Genomic DNA, 20500 nt, shown 5'->3' on the forward strand with positions numbered 1-20500 from the left:
GTATATTGAAATTAATTTGATTGGCCAGGCTATGATTAGGACTCACGTCCTTCGGACTGCCATATGGTAACTCCAATTACTGTAACACTAACTTTTAATCCTTGCTTTATGTTAGCTTATTCCAGTTTTCTACTATGTGGCACATACAGAATAAACTATAACCTTTGTTGCTATAATTTTAACCCCGGAGAATATTTTTACAAGAATATTTTTACATTCCATCTCCAGCTTGATATTTCCACATACTTGCCAGGTATTATATACAAGCCCTTTTTCAGTAACTGAAATACAGACCTATTAGAGCACGAAGACAACCAATGTGCTAGTTTCTATTAATCTATTTTTTTTTTTTTGGCACCTATGATATTCTAATCCCTCTGTTGGCACTGGAAAGCATGCCCCAACTGTTTTGATTACCGTATGCAGAATGATGCAGAAACAGTTTGCCAATATCTTACTCAACGCAAAAACATCATTCTATCTCACAACTGTTATGGTTTTGCCAGTTTTGGTTGTTATAAATAATCTCCCACATTTCCCACCAATTTAAATATCAAAATCAAACATATGGAATGCCACGTACTTATTTTTATATATACATGGTCTTTTGTGTTTTAACATACAAACCATGCAAGTTGTTTGCACATCCCTTATCTGTTATGAGGGTGAATTTATGGAAAGAAAAGGATTAAATCAATACACAATGCTGTTTTTTCCAAAATAAAGCCAGGGCTTAAATAATTTAAAAACCTTTCTTTCTTTACATTTTAGAAATGTCAGGAAAAATTGTTTAATCTCCCAGGCTTTTATTCACAGATTTCTGAGAGTTATCAAAGAAATCTGTATGAATTTTAACACCTTAAGGGGGCAAGAGTCTTAACATTTTAACAAAGGACTTTTGTTACCCAAAATGTTTAATTAATTAATAAGGTTAAGTAGGTATTAACAAAAACCCTGTCACTTTGTGTTACACACAAGGCAATCAACTCTGTGTAACATTGGATTAGTTTATCTTTTTCTTTCCAGTTTAAAGACTCGTAGCCTTCTCCCTGCATTTTTTTTTTTAAAGAGATTTATAGACTTTAGAAACACATTTTATAATGAAAGAGTGATTCCACTATTTTCAGCTTACAACATACAAAACTTTCCTCCCTTGAAAATATGTTGTAACAAGAAAAATTCTCTTCCCTTGAGGGATCTGTACTGACATATCCAGACTCAGAAGTTCTAGGAGGCTGATAGAGCAGGTCACCGCTTTTCAGGATAGCTCACTGCCCTTCTTCTGTTCTAAAACAGAATGCCACCAGCATAAGCCTATCCATATTTTTCTTAGAAGTCAGTAGAACCAGTATTTCTCCTTCAGATGGGCAAATTATATTTATGAAAGAATGTAGAAGTAAAAGAACCTAGAATATATTTTTCCAAACAGTACAAAAATATTTGACTCTTTCCCCTAAGTGTCTACAACACTCAGCTCTTTATAAATGCAATTAATAGTAGAAAACTACATGGCTACAGTCAATCAGTTTTGCTAACTTGATATTTTGTGGTTTTACCACTTTCAAGAGAGTCCCATGCATTTCATTAGGGAAGAGTGGCTAATAAATAAAGCTGTACTGCTGACTGAAACATGTTGTAGATGTCTTGTGATAACAACAGCATTACTAAACCCATGTGCTTAAACTGTATCCCTTTAACTGTACCCCTTTAATGTGCTTCAGGCCAGGCAGTTTCACCTTAATGCCAGCAAAGACCTTTCTGGAAAGTATACTAAGACACATTGCGAAATAAGGTGGTGATTTGAAACAGCCAACATGGCTGTCCTAAGGACAGATCACGCACAAATTTGGTGACCTTCTACAACAGTGTTACAGCACTGGTACCTGAGGCAAGAGCAACTGATGTCACCTACCTGGATCTGTGCAAAGCCTCTGACACTGTCCAACGTGATATTCTTGTCTCTAAATTTGAGAGACATGGTTTTGATGGATGGACCACTTGGTGGATCAGGAATTGTCTAGATGATCACACTCAAAGAGTTGTGATCAACAACACAATGTCGTGCTTCAACTTACTCCTCACTTTAAAAATACATGAAAACCAAGTGAAATTTTGTGAAATTATGTTCACTACATGAAGATGCAGCAAACACAGCAGCTTGGTACACACATCTGCAAGTATTTCTCCAGCAGTTATTTGAAGTGTCTACATGACAAACACTAAGGCAAGAGTTTAAAAGCCTATCACAAAATGTTGGCTCAATCAGTTGTCTCTAGTGGCTAAAATCAAAGGCATTTAAAGTGATGCTTTGGAATTATTCATTGCAAAACAATCCTATTCTTTCAACAGGTAACTAATAAATGATGGCTGAGAGCAGGTTTGCACTACCTCTGAGGTCCAATTGGTACTCAGGACACTGCCTACTTTTGCTCCCTGGTGTTACATTTTAACTCTAATTGCATGATCAAGCCAATAAATTGGACTCAGGGGACAAAAAACCCTACAAAAGTACCTACCCTGACAAAACCAGAGGTTTCAAGAAAATGCACTTCAAACAGAACTGAGGCAAGACGAGACAAGCAAAGGAGAGGTATCAAGGCTTGAAAGATAGTCATTAATACTGACAGATTACTGTAATTCTGGCTGTCAAGGTGATCGATTTAAGCAGCATATGCCAATCAATACTCTTCTCATTTACTGAGCAGCATGAGATATATAGTTAGGCAAGATGTCCCTAAGACAGGATTTCAAACCATACTTAACGAACATAAATAGCACAATTTATGCTTTGGAATCTTAGCTCTTTTTTAATTTAGTGTTTGGTGGGGTTTTTTGTTGTTTTTTTTTTTAATTAGGTAAACTTCAACATGATGTTATTCATACAGAAGTTATTTCACATTATTCTATTACACTGCATTACCATTGTGCCAATTCCTTTACATAAGCTATTTCAAACTGTACTAATTTTCTGTATAACATTAAAACATTAATCTTGAACATGAACGTTCTTAAATGTAGCAGTTATTTAAGTACTGTGCATTTAGATTTTTATTTTTGCATTAATGATTTGTCATTCTGAGCACTTTAGCCACTCATGGCCATACAAGTAACTTGGTATTACATCTTTCTGGTATTTTCCCAGCCATTTTCCTTACAACAGCCTCTTTCTGTTCAAAAATACTTGTGCAACTGTTGATATATTTTATATATTAGTAAAGGCCTGTATGCACAAACCAGCCTTTGAAATAAGTCGTGATATTAAAGGCTAAAGTCCTTGAAACCTTCCTGCAGAAGAGAGAGTAAAGCAAAACAATATCCTTGTGTGTAAGAGAAAAAATGTAAACCTGTGTGTGTTAGCCAATAGTAGCTTGCTCTGCCCGCGGACCCTGTAAAACCCTATAAAAGGTGTGCTAAAGATAGAAATAAACAGTGTTCACGTTTACTTCTGTGAAGGCTGGTGAATAAACTGGCAGACTCTCAATATGAAACCACAGGAAAATATATTAATTTGATGTATTACTTCAGAGGAAAAATAGAGGAAATGTAAAGATATAGCTATTACAGTCATTGCATACCTACAAGGAGACACACACACAACTCTACAGAGATATATAGAGATATAAGACATTCTTCTTATATTTAGGTTTCTTATAATGTGCAGAGAAAATGTTACATGATTCCTTAAAACCAAAGTACCTGAACAGTCCATTAAAACAATCACATATTTCTACACGTCTTGGAAATCTTCAGTTTTTCATGCTACATCATTGTATGCAGGCGTTTAATTAATCAACCACATTTATAATTATTAAAATATCAAGTAAGTTGTCATCAGAACTAGGATCTGGGAGAACACCCAGAGCAGTTGAAAGTACAGGAAAGACTGAGCATCATATTCTGTACCTTATGAGTCTTGCTTGAACTAGGAAAACAATTTTTACCGTTAAACAGTAAAACAGATTTCAGAAACAACTGTATTTTCTTCTGGAAAAAACAGCAGGGGTCATGTGATGAGCTCATCCATGTGTCTAACTTGAAATTGTATCAGATAAGGCTACAACAGTAGACATCAGGGATGGAATAAATATTCACTGAAATTCTGTAATTTTTTAATTTAAAAATGTATTGCCAGAAATACAGCAAACTTTCCAGACTCTTGGCATATGGCAGATGAAAAAATTTCTAAACCAGAAAATAGTAGAAGAGCAATCATAATTTCATGCATTATTCCTTTCACTACATCAAAACTATGAGAGCAAGCAACCCTTAGGCCTCTCCCATTTGATACACAGTTTTCATTGATGCAGTACCACTCTATTCAACTTTTTCCTTGGAAATGCTCATGCAGCTTTTTAAGGTAGAAAACTTCATGGAGAAAGGGAAACTGGCACTGCCAAAATCAGTGCTATCAAGTTTTAACTTCTAGGTTTTTGTGCTAGTGAGAAATCTTCAACATCTTCAAAAGTTACAGTTTGAAAACTCAAATACAACAAATATTCCTAATTAAGTGAAACAAATGTAGCCCAAAATCTGAAGAATACCCTTTGCTCACTGTATGCCACTAATAAAGAACACTCTTCACTTTTCCAGGACCTGCAATTCTCTCGAGGCAGGAGATGGTCAAGCAAAAACAACAAACAGCAACACTACCAGTTCTAAAAAAATATTTTCTTGTGGCAGTTGAGTATCAGCTTTTCCTGAGTGATCAGTTTCTAATACAGAGCAAACTTTTAACAAACCACTCACAGACATTAATTTATTCATAAATAAGTTACTGCCTTGTCAAGACACCATATGGGGTTAATACCTTTCCTTCTCTAGAAGACAACTGTCAAAAGATTAGCTACAATACATCAAGTACCAACTGATTAGTCATACAATATCAAGAAAGTTAGGAGGATGTCAAATTTTCAGTTTTGATAACAAAGATTAATTTATCCAGTCATTCAGATTAAGATTTACTCTATAACATTTTTTAGATGGAATAATTAAAGCAGCATTATTTTTTTGCTATTTAAATTAATTGGCTTAAAAAAAATCTCAAAAATAATTAACATATGAACTTTTTAAAGTTTTTGGCATGAGGTCAAAGACTTTGCAGATTATTGGAAAGAACTGAAATTATGCTATGATGATTAAGGATAAAACAGTTATGCATATTCCAGGTATTCTAAAATACCTATAAATTTCAGATTTAAAAGATTTAAAGAGGATTTCTTACTGTGTGTTTAGCTTCTTACTGTGTAGCATCTGTAGCTTCTGTAGCACCTTAGCATCTGTAATAGGGGAATACTATGTAAGACAGAAAGTGTCTGAATTGCACTATCTGAAGCACAGATCATTTGGAATAATTGTCACCACTCCTTTATAAACTCCTTAATAATAACTGTCACTCCAGAATTTGCGTACAATGAAAAAAGTGACGGTAATTTTTTCACAACTGCAATTTCACTACCACAACGTTTCTAGCATTTGTCCTGCTTTGTTGCCATAATTGTAAAAAGTTGGATCACTGAAGGTATCTACTATGTCAAAGGTGTACCTCTTGGCATCTGGCTGACATCTGCTGTTTATTCGGGAAGTTCAAATAAAATTTTATATGAAGCCACAATTTCTATTGTTCCAAGTTCTTAGTGTTGATCCATTTCCCACACATGGTTGATTCTGAATTCAGAATGTGACAAAGTGCTTGGTCTGAGACATGAGCCATGAATAAAACTCTTCAAATCAAGAATATCAATGCAATTTACTAAATAAAAAGCATTTAACAATCCCTAAATATTGTATTTCTTATTCAACATCATAGTGAAAACGATTGTTCTTAACATTTAGTCCCATTATTACACCAGCATTTACGAGTGTCAGAAGATTTCCTAGCATATGTGCAGCTTGAGCATACTCAAGAGATAAGCATGCACTTCTTAAAACAATGGCAAACACAATGAGGAGAAGAAACGCATCAGCCCTGAGACAGAGAGGGGTTACTGCTGCTTCATTAGCAAGACACAAATATTTTGTGTTTGTCACCCACTTCTGTGTGCATATCTGCCACCTGTTCCTGAGGGGATACTGATGTAAGAGAGCCAGGACACCAAAAATTATTGGGGCACCAGAGAATCCCTCAAGGACAAACGAAAGCAAATTCCACACACCAGTGCAAAAACTCCACCCAAAACAGCAATATCCTCTTCACACAGCTGCAGCAATGAGTGTGTCAAGAATCAAATAAAGCAGGATACCTGCCATGCATGACTAATGCTTGCTGATAAATTTAGTAAATTTTTAATCTTAGAACACGACAATATGGAAACAATTATATAGTATTCTGAGCAAAGAATAAAACCACAGAGCAGATGAAACTTTTAAAATCATGAACCAAATCAAATCTTTAAAGTGTTTTGCTATCTAAGTATCCTATCAGAAATGTCAAAGTAACATCAGGAAGAGGAAGGTGATTGACAGAATGTCAGTCTCAGAAAGCTACTTCAGACTGTACGACACATACTCAAAGTTGGAGAAGACTATAGAGGGAGATGACCAGAATTTCAGGTATCCATGCAACCATTATTATACCATTCACATGCTACCATTGCCACACTGTGATTAACAGACCAGCGCATTAAGGAAAAAGTTGCAATCAGGTTACGTGAAGAGGACTGAATATCCCTGCTGATTACAAATGACAGCTGATTTTTTCAGTAAGGTCTGCACTTAGAAAATGCACTGTCTCAGAGAGTAGATAAGCTCTCCTTGGAAGTAGGAGGGCCAAGTTCAATGACAATTTTTTCCCATCCCATACACAAGCAAATGAACACAGTCTTAGTTTAATTAAGCGTTTACAGTAATCCATCACCACAAGATCTACAACATGATATTATAAACATTCTTCAAAAATGGATAAGCACAGGCCTACATATATGTCTTTAAATCCCTACTAAGTCAAAAAGTGCCCACCAAGTATGACACAGTACCAGAAAACAAGCTACACACCTGCAGGCAGAGAGACATCCATACACTCATGCTGGCTTTGAAATTAACTATTTCTGCTGGTCTACTACTGTAAAAAGAAGGGCTAATACAGAAATGTAGTGCCTGACATGGTTTTGTTTGACAAGTGTCATGTACTCTTGTGCCCTTGACATTCACATTCATGGATATCTATTAACCATCATCCAAATTCCTAATAAACTAACACTGCTCAGTATTTTAGAGGTTCATAAATAAGTAAATGAAAATTAGTTTCAAGAACATCACTTCAGGATTCTCTCTCACTGACAGTGTTATTGTCCTGAACTTGTGGAAATCCTTGAGCATCAGCTTAAATTTCCCATTTTGTGTACTTTCTGAAAAATAGCGGTTTTTGTTCCCTTTTTCCTCCCTCTTCAAATGTATTGTTTTCACCACTCTGAGCCCTCTTTTTCTTTGCTCCAGCAATATTCCAGCACAAGGAAAGGCCACCTTGATTAGCGAATCCTGTCTTCTGCAAGAGACATTAATTCTGGTAGTGTCTCCAGAACAGCTATTTAACCACAGCCAATAAAATACGCCTTTTCCCCACACCCTTTAGTCCACTACAAACTTAAAAGCCAGAAGTGAACTGCTGCAGCCATAGTTAAATATCCCAGAGGAAAAAAACACGAGATAATAAAGACAGTCCTTGACGTCTTCAAATCCCTGCTATCACATGAACATAATTAGATTCAACTTTCAAATGTTCCTAGATAACGAACCATGTCCATGTTACAGGAAACATCCACCACTCTTAGCCATTCTTGTATGAGGGAAATTCCTTCTTGACCTCAAGTCTGGGTTGAACACCAAGAGTGTGTCCATGACATTTTTAATCAAGAGGTTTTTATACCACTGAGACTTAGGCCAGACTCAGAAGTTTTGCATTTTTTGCTGTACTCCACAGACACAACTAACTCCATCAGAGCCTAATTCAAGCCAGGAAAGTTTGCAGAGTTTTTTTCAAATTTCTCACCAAGCAAACAGCTTTTACAGAACTTCCCACAACCTCATTTTAATTTTTAGATTATTATACTGAACAGTAAATATAAGTAAATATAAGATACTCCAAGCCAGATGGAAAAAGAATTCCACTCTTTAATATCAGTGCCCAGTCAACTGGTACTTCATCAGCTTACTTAGTGATGACATGAAACCCACCAACCAATACTATCTAAAATCAAATACACATAATGCTTTCCACTTATCAAACTAACCATACTAGGAGACATATCAGCATTTTAATGGAGGCCACGTTATGTCATAAATGACATGTGTGCTTTGATGCATATTAAAACATACAATTTGGAGAAATGAATTAAAAATGCAGTGCACAACTCTGTGGAACTGGTCAGTTCCTAGACGTTGAGCTGGCAAGAATATGCAATATGAAAGAGAAAACCGTTCATATTCTGTGAAGTTTAAACATACAAAGTCTGTGGAGTTTTTTTTGGTACTGGAAGTTTCCTATTTCAAAGCAAATTGTTTTCCTATTGCTCATCGCTATACATCAATATAATGCTCTAAACCATCACTTTTGATAGCTGACGATTATGATGATAATACATTTTAAATTCTTTGACTACGCTACTTGAGTAATGACAGAAAGATCGGACCTTTCCAAACATGAAAATACAATGAATCAACATGTGTCATCTACAGAAATGGCACAAACATCACATAATGTGATCACATAAAACACATCCATCATTCATCTGTAAATCCATTTCATCATATCTAATCCAAAACTCTGCAAGTATTAACAGTCAGCCATGGAAAAAATAGTATTTTATCAACAATCTATCACATGACAAGTACTAGTATTTACAGCTTGCTTAGAAATTAAGCACAGAATTCTTTTTGGATCAAAATTTAAACTTATTTTTCAGTTTATGAAATTCAAAAATTTCTTGTTGATTTAACTAACAGGTTGATTTTAACTTGTTGGTTTAACTAACAGAATTCAATTTAAAGTAAGGGAAGGGGCAAAAGTGACTGACTTACCTTGCGTTTTTTAATTTATGGTTGATAAATCTATTCTTCCAAGAACAACCCCTCCAAAACATACAATTTCAGTTCCAACAGCAACAACAGAAAAGTGACAGCCTTTTCTGAAACATTTACAAAGACACTAACATGATTTTGACATCAACTTTGTATTCTGAGCTGAATAACAAAATCTGTATGACAGAAGTTTAATAAACTTCTCACCTTGAAGGAAAACAGCATTCTTGGAACTAGAAAATAAAACTAAGTCACATTAATATTGGACAAATATCTTAAGAAAGAAGGATTATTAACATCGTAATATTGCTATTTTAAAAAGACTACTCACAAAATGGTCATTAAAATAATTTTGTTAATGAGAAATGACAAGTCCATGCTAGAAAACATTAGAAAGAGGCAATTTTTCTGCACTTAATCTATTCTTTATTTAATTAAAAAAGATGATCTTCATTTGAATGCCCTTCTATGGGTTTAAGTTCCCTAAAGGCAAAATCACCATTAAAAAAAAAAAAATATCCCTGTATTAATCTGAAAAAAAGAGAAAAATCCATGAATATCATATCTGTAGGACAGCAAGGGAATGTATATGCCTTAGAAACCATTTGAGTGAAAGGATACAAGTTTTGGTATAATGGGATTAATGATTTCAATGCACGGCTTGCATTTATAGCTGTTGCACGAACCATAATAGGCAGAATTTTTCCATTCACAATAGCACCATCAAAGAGTGGACCAAAAAATGGAACCTGAATAAAAAATTAAGAAGTTCAACATAAAGCAAGACATGATCATAGCTATAACAATTAGCAATCAACATTAACAATAGAGCACTCAAATATATGTCTTTTTCCCTCCTCATTTCTAGATAATCAAACCAGTTATTGTGTTGCAAGTCAGACCTTTCCTCTTGTGGAAATATACAGCCATATAACTGCTTGATATCCTTGGCAACAGATAACACAGCATTTGAAAAAAATTAAGCAACTATTTGAATACTATGTCTCATCAAAAATAATTTCCAACATTTGCTGCAAAAATCCTAGGAACAGTCATGCATATGATGTTTATGAGGTTGATAGGTTAGATGATAATCTTATAGACGGTAAGAAGCAAAAGAAATAATTACTCAAATTCTAAAATATTTTTTATCGTGGCTCTAGTTATTAACATGTCTATAAGGACCGACCCAGTGTGAAAGGGTTATACAGTTACTGGTGTAGTGACCCTCATCTTCTATTTCCTTTTTTTTTTTTTCTTCCTTCCTAAATTATCTAAACAAAAAGACTGTAAGCCCTTTACAGAAGAAATCTGTGGTGAAAGTTTTGCCTATTTGGAGCCTAACTGTAAAACTTTATTTGAGAGATCAGTAGAAACACTCAATATTTAGTATAGCTAGGCCCTAAAAGGTGAACAGAACAGATAGATCTTATGTTTTGGTATTACATTTCTCTCTAACCAATCATCATTTTGCAATTAAAACAAAACTAAACAAACCAAGCATTCAGTATTAAGTATCTTCATTTCCTGTACATGTGAATAAAGTTCTGAACCTGCTGACATAAAGCAGAAGGGCAGCAAAATTTGTGCATCAGCACAGCAAAGGAAGCGGAGTGTACACTAAATATTCTTCCTGCTAAGTGGAAACAAATGCTGCAAAAGAATTTTAGATTCCTGCATTATTTTTGCCACTAGTCATTTACTGTAGTTTTGAGAATATTGAAATCTGATGGAAGGCACTTTTTTCACATACAAGGACCTCTTTTTGGACTAACAACAATCCCCGTTTTCCATAATTGTTGCTTTCCTTCTTAATCTGCATGCTCCCAATGAGATAATTATTTGTAGTTAAAGTAGTAAAAGGAAGAACATACTTACTAGTTAAAAATATAAATAATCCAACGATAACAAAACAGATTATTTCATGCCTATCAATAGATAGAGGCAATCATCATAATGAGGTAATCCTATTTCTGTCATACCTCAGTTATTAATTTGAGTGCATGTAGTAATAACTTTAATAAAGTATAGAAATTCATGGCAAGTGACATCACACACAGAAGTCAGGTAGTACAAAAACTCATGACTACTTTTACTCAGTCAGTTTGGCATTCACAACCCTAAACCACTGTTTTAAGAACAGGGCAGCACTGACATTTGGGGAACAGTCCTTAGAAAGAATGTGTGTTCTTAATCCTAAGGGCTGAATGGTCTTACTTTACTGAATTCATCTCCAAATTCTTGTGTGGAGTTAAGAAGAAAGTAAAAAATAGGTTTGAGAGGAAAAAAGGGGCTATGACATAGATGGAGGAGGTTGGAATAGGCCATTATTCAACTACCTCGGTTACGTATCGAATTTGATAAAAAAGTGTGACAAGTTTACTGTAATATTTAAATTATTATGTAGAATATTCTAAATTAGAATATTATAATATGTATGATAATAATCTACATAGTTTTGTTTCCAGATTATGTTGTTGGCAGATATGCTTTACAGCATCAGGCCTTTGTAATTTCTAGTTACTTATTTTGCTATCCACTGTACTGAGCTCTTCCTTTTCCCTCCTAAAACCACTGCAACTTTCCATGCTTAAGATACCACCATGTTGGATCAAACTATTATACCAAAACCTCAGATTCTAAACAAAACTCAGTTCATGTTAAACACATGAAGGGAACACAAAAGAAAACAAATCTTTACCTCAGGCTTTTTCATGATCTGGATACTGAACATATGGTTTTTCATGGGATAGATAACTATAAGAACATCACCAAATTCTGTTGGAATTATTCCTCTTCTATAATCTCGAGTATGTTCTGACCAGACAATGTGTACTTCATCATTTCCTAAATGTCTTAGCTGGAAAATCAGGGATAAAACACCATCAGTTTGAATATTCTTAATTAATATTCTGTAGCCATACAGTTATATTAAATGTACATTATTAAAAAGACAAACCCACTAAAAACACATGAAGAAAAATGAGTAAAATAACCAAATTACACAACAGTTCTTTCACAATTTCAGTGTATTAGTTGACAGCACTTGTTTGTGCTATATATTTTTACACATTGGTGTAATTTTCTATTTAAATTAACAGGTATGTGAAAATCTGTTTCCTACTGGAAGCTAAAACTTTGTGGATATTATCTCAGGAATGTAGAGTGGTTGAACCTTATTTATTAAAATGTTTTCAAGATTGCCACCACTGATCAGCAGAAGATTACTAAATTTTGTATTTATATCTAAAGTATAAAAATGGAGATATGTTTAAAAGTTACATACCTGAGAAGAAGAAGAAGAAGCTCATCATTCTAGCCAAATTCCAAACTGCTTACTACAAACAAAAAGCTTTTAAAGGAGAATAGCTACTGCATTCTCCATAGCTCTCAGAACAACTAAGATAAATGCTCATTTTCTATGAGACCTGGACACCTTTGTAAAAATCACACCCTGCTCCCCTACAAACTATGAAATGGTTCTAGATCTTGCTTAGAATGGCCAAATGTGTTCCTCCAAATCCATCCTGTCCTCAGATGTAACCATATAACCAGATTAAGGAATTCCTTGAACACAGTGGAATTACCTGCATTGAAGAACCAAAACACTCCTTCTGATAAATATTATCCTCTGGCAACAAATGTTCACATCATGTAGCAAGGCTTTATGTATACTGATCAAATACATTCAAATTATTAAATATGAGATTCTTTCCAGTAAGAGTTATTTCTGAAAATTCAAACTGGAAAATCTTTTTTTATCCCCTAGTGCATCACCAGTTACTGACAATTGTCTTCGCCCCTGTTCTCAGCTTGTTTCCACAGTTTTAGGTAGATGGAATTTGTCAAACAACCACCCTGATGTTATTCAAAGGACTGAACTGTGAACTGCTGTTAACACGTAACATACAAATACCACTCAGCATATACAAGAAGCTATTCTATACAAAAAAGCAACAATATGCCAGAGCACTTTAAATGAAAGCAATACACATGCACAGTCTTCAGAGAAATTTAATTGCAATTATACACTTATTTTACAGAACCTCCTGGAATTCTACCTTTGTCTTATCTGAAGGCCTACACCAGTTGTCAGTAGCAGACTCAAAAAAAAAAAAAAAAAAAGAGAAAAGGAAGTTGTCTCTTCTCTGTTAGCTTTAAATTGCATCAGACTAAAGAACAGGGTTGTCTTTCTATTAATAAAAGGATTTTCTTCAGTGTTGGACTGGACAAAGCACAGGTGGCTTCAATCTCTTCTTTGATGCCCAACAAGTAATTTATTAATTATCTGGACACGACTGTATACACACCTACTCTAAAACGGTTGTGGTGCCTTTGAAGCCAGCTGTTCTTCCCTCTTGTGTAGATGGCTGAATTATTTTGAACAACACTTACTTAGGGACACTGCTGCACTAACACTTAAACTCAATCCAGCAATAGAATTGGTTATGCCAACATTCACTACATTGAGCTTTATTTTACTAGATTAGAATAAAGCCAGACAGCAACATGAAAGGCCAATGTGCAACAAACAGCAGCTGAAGGACCGTTAGATAACACATAACAACGACAACATCATAAAAGACAATTAATTGCAAAATTGACCCTCACCTACCTAAGAATCATAAAATCATTTAAGCTGGAAAAGACCTCCAAGATCATCAAGATCATCTGTTAACCTAACACTGACAAGTCCATCACTAAACCATGTCACTAAGCACCACATGTATATATCTTTTAAGTACCCTTAGGAATGACCACCACTTCCCTGGGTATCCTGTTCCAGTGCTCGTCAACTCCTTCTGTTAAGAAGATTTTCCTAACATCCAGTCTAAACTGCCCCTAGTGTAACTTGAGGCAATTTCCTCATCCTGTCTCTTGCTACTTGGGAGAGGAAACTGACCTCTGCATCGCTACAACCTCCTTCCATGTAGTTGTAGAAAGCAATAAAGTCAGTAAGAGCAGTAAGAGAGTGACAAGAAGCACACTTAGTTGTTTTTTCTTTCCTGGCTATAGCTTGGAGGACTTGATTAGATAAACTCCAAAATACACAACAAAAAAACCCTCCAAGCCCCCCAATCCCCAGAAAAACAACTTCTCCTTCCTATCTTTTAGTTTTGCAGCAAAACACTAATTAAAGAAACTTTGCACTGTGGCACCAGAACAGCCCCATCCATTGATTTTCATCAGGGCAGAGTTCTATCCTTTAAGTTTACACAAGGCTCAGCTTCATTTCAGTCTCCTCTAGCATTGCTGTCTAATAAATCATTATCCCTGGCCTCTTCTCCTTTGGCCACAGTTAACCAACTTTACTCTTTAGGCATGAGATAATTTTTAAAATGGATCACAAACATAATCCGAGGGGGAAAATGTATGCCAGGTTTTTGTTTTAAATTCAGTTCATTTCTTTATACTGGTCTCAAACATAGGCCAAGAAAACAACTTGTTGGCACCTCTTTTTGAAGCACGACAGGAGTGGAAAGCAGGGTTGTCACATCTTAAACTGGCTATATCACCAGAGAAGTCAGTGAGGAATTGCACCTTAGATTAAAAAATAAATAAATAAAAATTCCCATTTTGCTTTCTTAGTGAAGTGACAGTCAAACTAGCTGTTGAAATATGACAATGCTAAGGTATCAGGGACTGACAGGCTCACACTTAGAAGCAAGTGAAAAGCTCATGGAGAATGAGGCTGCCCAGCCAAAGAGAAAGCATGAAGCAAATCAGTTTGGACATGAAGTGTTGTGGAATGTAAAAAACCCACATGATCCTAGATGGAGGGATGGCCATCTGGACACTGAGTGAACTCATTGAACCAACTGCCAAAAAGCAGAACTGGGGCTGATACACCATCACTGCACTGCACCATTCATAATTCAGCAATATTGAACTATTTACTAAAAGAATTTTTCCTCCTTTACTTGCCATCTTTGGACTCAGAGACAATAAACCCTGTTAGACTGTTAGAAACAAGTGATGCTGACAGTGTACATGCCAAATAAATAGCTTTAAAATCCAAAACATAGAAGGAGTTTAGATATTGCAGCTTCATGAGGGCATCACTGCCTCTGAATTTTGTTTGTCAAAGGTTGCCCCTGTGTACCTGTTACTGATACCTGCAGTTAATTAGATAGGATCTGAGTTCTTGCACTTTTGTCAAAGCTACCCAGATGGAGCAGCACTACTGATGCATGCTTTCACACTGGATAAAGATTTTGCTGTGATAAAAGTGTACTGTGTGGTAATTTCAGCAGGATTACTGACAAGGGACACATATTTTTGGATGCCAAGTGTACTGAAGCCATCAGCAACTTTTCTTTCCAATTTCAAAGTTTGCTTAATACTCATATATATGTGTGAGAATACATTCCAGGCTAAAAGCAGAAACCTTTTCAGAGGAAAAGGAAAATTAATCAGATTATTTCAGAGTTCCAGGTCTTGTCAAATGTATTTCACCTCATGATTACTATCAAGAATGATCTGACAATGACCCAGTTTGAGTGAAATGCAGAATGCTAGCTCTGTGACATGTAATGGATTAAGAGTTAAAATCAGAGGATGCAAGTAGGTGGATGATAGTATAAAGTATGAATGGTGGTATATAACGAAAAGAGAAGTACTCAGGATCAAAACCTTGTTTCTATTACAGGTGGTCAGATGACTGAAAAAAAATAATAGAGAAGAAAACAAGGTTGCATGTTGCTGAGTTTATGTCTGGAGAATAACTAAGTTCTGGGTAAGTAATTCTGTTCTCTTCTCAAGTTTAGATCAGAAGAACATCAGACAATACTAACACAGTACTCCTTACTGCTTCTTACAGATGAAATGTCCTTACAAATGCTTCTTATAAATGAGATATCTTCACCTTGGTCAGCATGAAAAGCTTCTGAAAAAGTGCAAATAGTGGTAACTTGACTCATCAACAGCACTTGATTCATGGAAGAGATCTTACACCTGAAATTGACTTGAAAAGCTTTCCTGGCTTATTTCATCTGCTAGGTTTTACATAAACCATTTAGAAAGAAGAATTTCAGTTTTCTTCTCAATTTCTCATTTGAGGACCTTGAAATTCAGCAGTGCTAAACAACCAAGATCTCCTGCAAGCACAGCATACATTTTGAGAATCCATCATTCACTGTAATTATTACACCACAGGAGAACCAGCACCTGACCTCTTTCAACTTTAATCTGGATTCTTTATTTCTTTGTATTGAACTGGAAGCATCCCAGAATTCAGTGCCCAGGACACATGTAGGAGAAAGAAACTGAGCTACAACTACCACTGCTCATTGAAACCTTAAGGACAGACGAAAACATGATTTCCCAAGAAGGTGTGGTGCCAGTGTTATCTACCAGAATGGGATTTGGTGCACACAGAATGGATAGCTGTCAAGACTGAATTCTGTGTTAATGGTTACTCAAAACTCACCACCAATTGTCTTCACACTTATTTCCTGAGCTTGTTTTCCTGAATTTACAACTTCTTATGTGTATACATCACAGTAAGCCTAACGAAGTGCAAATCACTACCAGAGACATAATACAAATAATAAAATGCCCTAAAATAACATTATACTTTGAGCAACTGGTGAGACACTGGAAACACCTGGAACTATAGCTTACACACCAGTATTCTAACAGTCTAAATGCAGATCAAACTGCCCTAGAGAGTTCATTATCTAAACATAAGACATGACACAAAATGGAGATGGAAAAATGCAAAGAAGGTGTTTTACAAATGTAAAAAGGTGTTAAAGATTAGAAAAATGTTGTTTATATCAGCATTCTTGCAGAATGAAAGTGTCAAGACCAGAGAAAGGAAGGTTCAGCAATCAAAATAACAGTTTACAATATAGAGAATAAATTTTAACTGCGTGTACAGAAAGGTTATGTTGGAAGAAGTGTTAGGTGGGAAAAAGAAGCGTTGTAAGCATAGGATGAATGTAAGAATCCAGAAAGTGGACCAAATTAAAGATGATTTCAGGCTATGGGCACAAGTGACAGGCACAATAGTCATGTTATCTGTGGTGATCTGGAAAGGTGGCAATGAGAAAGAGATTAAGAGCTCTGTTTTAGCCATTTTAAACCTGAGCTGTCGGGAAGACAGCCCCGAGGAGATAAAAGAGACAAACAGGGTTTTTTAGGCTTGCTTTGAAACTCTACTCCATTAGAACAAATATATAAAAATGACCAACTGGTAGGTTACCTGAAATTTCAAATTTAACTCAAAATACTTTAAAATATTCTTACTCTATAACCATCATCATGTGTCAGCTCTCCTAATACATTTATGTTAACTGAATACAAAAGAAACGTGAAATAAATATAACCAGGAGGGATGATCAAATCTAATTTTGATACATTAGTGTCATATGCTGTACATGTTACAATAGCAGCCAGACTTTAAACTAAGCTGCAGGCTATACTGAAATTTCCAAATGGCAGATTGTTCTAAGTGATACCAAGTATAATTGAAGTAATAAACGATAGTAAAAGCAAAGCACACTGTCAGGAAGAATTTAAGTATTTACTTTTTAAAATTAAATGAGTTAGGTTTGGAAAAGCAAGACAAGTGAAATAATGCAGGGCTCAATTTACAGAAAATTCCTTTTATTTATCTGTTACATTAACCCTTGAACTCTTGCCAAAATTACTGTAATTTCTAATACCCACTTACCTAAAGGAGGGAGAAAAAAAGCTATTATATTTTCTTCTGATAGAACAGCTAGCCTCAACTTTTTTCTTCTTCAAAAATAGAAGTGTTTATTACAAAAAGAACAAAAGGAGCAGAGATATGAAGTAATGGCTTTATGCAGCTACTTTTGTCCATTTAATGTTAACAGCACTACTGTCTACAGTGCACGAATCTCCTAGATTAATCTTTCACAAAACTTTGTCTCAATAACTATGGTGTGTTTGGGGTTTTTGTTTTTTTGGTTTGGTTTTTTAGCAATATGTGTATCTAAATGTAACTCAAAAAAATGATGTACTAACAAGTCACACCTATAAACCTTCAAGTTCCCAACACATGTTAACAATGCAATAAAAAAAACACACGTACTGGGAGCTGGTTAGGATCATGTCATGCAAAACTTAGAATCATGTCATACACCAAAAGCTCAAGATGAATTAGTATTCTAATCATAAACAACATTACTACTTTTTATTTATATACTGTGTGTATAAAATTCTCACAATGCTTTCACTCCTGTAGGAAGTTCCTCTTAAGGAAGGAGGTAAACAGGTGATAGCTCATTTATGTGCCTCTATTACCTTTTTCATTCTGAGAACTGAGTCTTCACATTATTTAGCCCTCATATTCTCTGCAAGCTTATTCTTGTAAGGTTAATGTAAATACTTTTTACTCTAACCTTTAATTGCAAGAAAACCAGAATGGATTGCATTATCAGCATTAAACCTTTAATTTTCTATTTGCAAATTAAATATTTTACGTATGTATTTCAATCTTAAGTTCCTTTACACAATCAGAAGTTTTTCATCAGTTTTTGAATTCATGTCTTTTTTTGCTCTTGTTCATATCTTCAGAAACAAATCCTTCAGAGGTATCAAGACACCTAAAAGTTTAATTTACTACTCTCTAAGACTGATGGAAAATCGGTTTTAAAATGGCTTACCCCCTGAAACAGAATCTTGCTTTTACAGTGGCTCAAGTGGCAGGAAGAAGTTTTGTTTTAATTTAATTTAATTTCCATTTATAAGATGAACCTATCATGTACCTCTAGGCACATTTACAATATAAAAAACAGCAGCCATTTGAAGCCAACTACTGCAAGTTTGCTTGCTTTTCTTCCATTGAATAAAACAGACAAAAAATCACATGAAAGACCTGTAGAGAAGCTCAAATCTCAACTGTTCTCTGAAGGTCATGAACAGTACATGCACTCAGAACAATTAAAACTGTTAGCACTCACACGGCTCTCAAATAATTTTGATAGTGTGTGTGAGCTGATTTCATAAAACACAATCCTTTTGCTGATATGTTCAGTCCAAGCAACATGAGTAGTTGCAGAAACAGTAAATGAATTAAGACTGTTTTCCTACTCATGTCTCCTGATAGCACCTGCTGGTTTATCCCAAGATGTAAACTTCTGCTGATGTTTCCCTCAAGTTTAGGATGAATTTTTTAACATCTCTCTGTTGCTGGGTCCTTGATATCTAATGCTTCTTCCCATTAAGTCTTTACTTGCTGAGTAGAAGCACTAAAAGTCTCACCTAGTCTATCTCCTTTCCTCAGGGTATCATCATTAAACATACATAAAATGAACAGCTTTTAAACATGTCTCTATTAGATTTGATTGAAATGGGCCAAAAACTGTGAGGGAAGGGAGGAGACAGAGAGAGGCTCACAAGCCTCTGTTCTTGGGAAAATGTGCTTAAAAAGAACAAAATCAACACACTGAGGAAGAACAGAAAATAAAGCCACAGAGAAATAAAGTAGCTTGATTAAACAGTCAACCAGTAGCCGAGCCAAAAATAACATCTCAATCCATTGATACACTTTACACATCCATACAGACCTCAAATATACCAAATTTCTGATGAGTGAGACTATTCATAAAGCAGGAAAGAAACAGGTCTGGGGCAAGCTGGAACTGTTAAGAAGTCCAGCTGACACAACTTTCACAAGCTGAGTCACAGGAAGCCTGGACCAGCACTGAGCCTCACCTGGCAAGAAAAGCTGTATGTAGATGCAGGGTGTTCCGTGGTGGTGAATCCTTCCCTACCCCCTTGGACTGCATTGTCATCTTAGAAATGCTTGTTAGGCCTTGGCCTTGACAAACAGCACCTGGGCTAAGCTCCTGTTGAGTGCATCAGAAACACTGTCTGGTCCCAGGAACTTGGGCTATCTAATGAGCACCTGTTTTTTAATGAACAACCTTGGAAACCTGTTTTTCTTGCATGAATAACAGCCTAAGTGGAACTGGTTATCAAAGTTGTGATCAAACTTTCTTTGAAAGACAGAATGGAAAATTACTATGACTAAGTTCAACTCTCTTGCAGCCCTACAAACAGTGGTTGGATGTGAGACCCTTTGAGTGCTCCTGGACCATCAGTCAGCTGCAGGCTGCCATCTCCCTCTGAGTCAGACAGCACTCAGCTCCTTCTCGGAGGCAGCAAACACTCGAGTTTTCTGTACTCAGAGGATTGCTATCAAATGCCACCAATGGAGCCTGGGCTGATACTCCTGCTGCTCAAGGATCAACCCCTTCATTTGTTGAGAAGATGCAAAGGCATCTGACATGAGTAGTTGACTGAACTCCAGGAGAATTTTTTACAGGTATATACCTCGTACATACTCCTTTAGATCTGTGTGCATGCAAGTGTAAATGTGCTATAGCAACTGTACTGTGAACTTTGCTCTCAGATTAAGTACTTTAGATTTGTAAGTGTGAGTTACTGCTGTGCTGCAGTAAATTCTACAGAACTTTTTGTTACATTATTTAAATTAAGCTATTGATGTTAAGTG

The 20500-nt window shown here is 35.6% G+C and overlaps 1 protein-coding gene across 5 annotated transcripts in view; it reads right to left on the reverse strand.

Annotated features, from left to right (window-relative positions):
* RALGAPA1 (Ral GTPase activating protein catalytic subunit alpha 1) overlaps positions 1–20500 on the reverse strand; it is a 131264-nt gene that overhangs the window by 23110 nt on the left and 87654 nt on the right. For all 5 annotated transcript variants that reach the window (XM_058864628.1, XM_058864605.1, XM_058864620.1 and 2 more), the window contains 2 exons: positions 11714–11872; positions 9634–9761 (listed from right to left, as the gene is read on the reverse strand). In XM_058864628.1, the coding sequence (XP_058720611.1) occupies positions 9634–9761; positions 11714–11872 (287 nt within the window). The remainder of the gene's footprint in view (positions 1–9633; positions 9762–11713; positions 11873–20500) is intronic.

The sequence above is a fragment of the Poecile atricapillus genome, chromosome 1 (assembly GCF_030490865.1).
Source record: "Poecile atricapillus isolate bPoeAtr1 chromosome 1, bPoeAtr1.hap1, whole genome shotgun sequence".
Lineage (NCBI taxonomy): Eukaryota > Metazoa > Chordata > Aves > Passeriformes > Paridae > Poecile > Poecile atricapillus.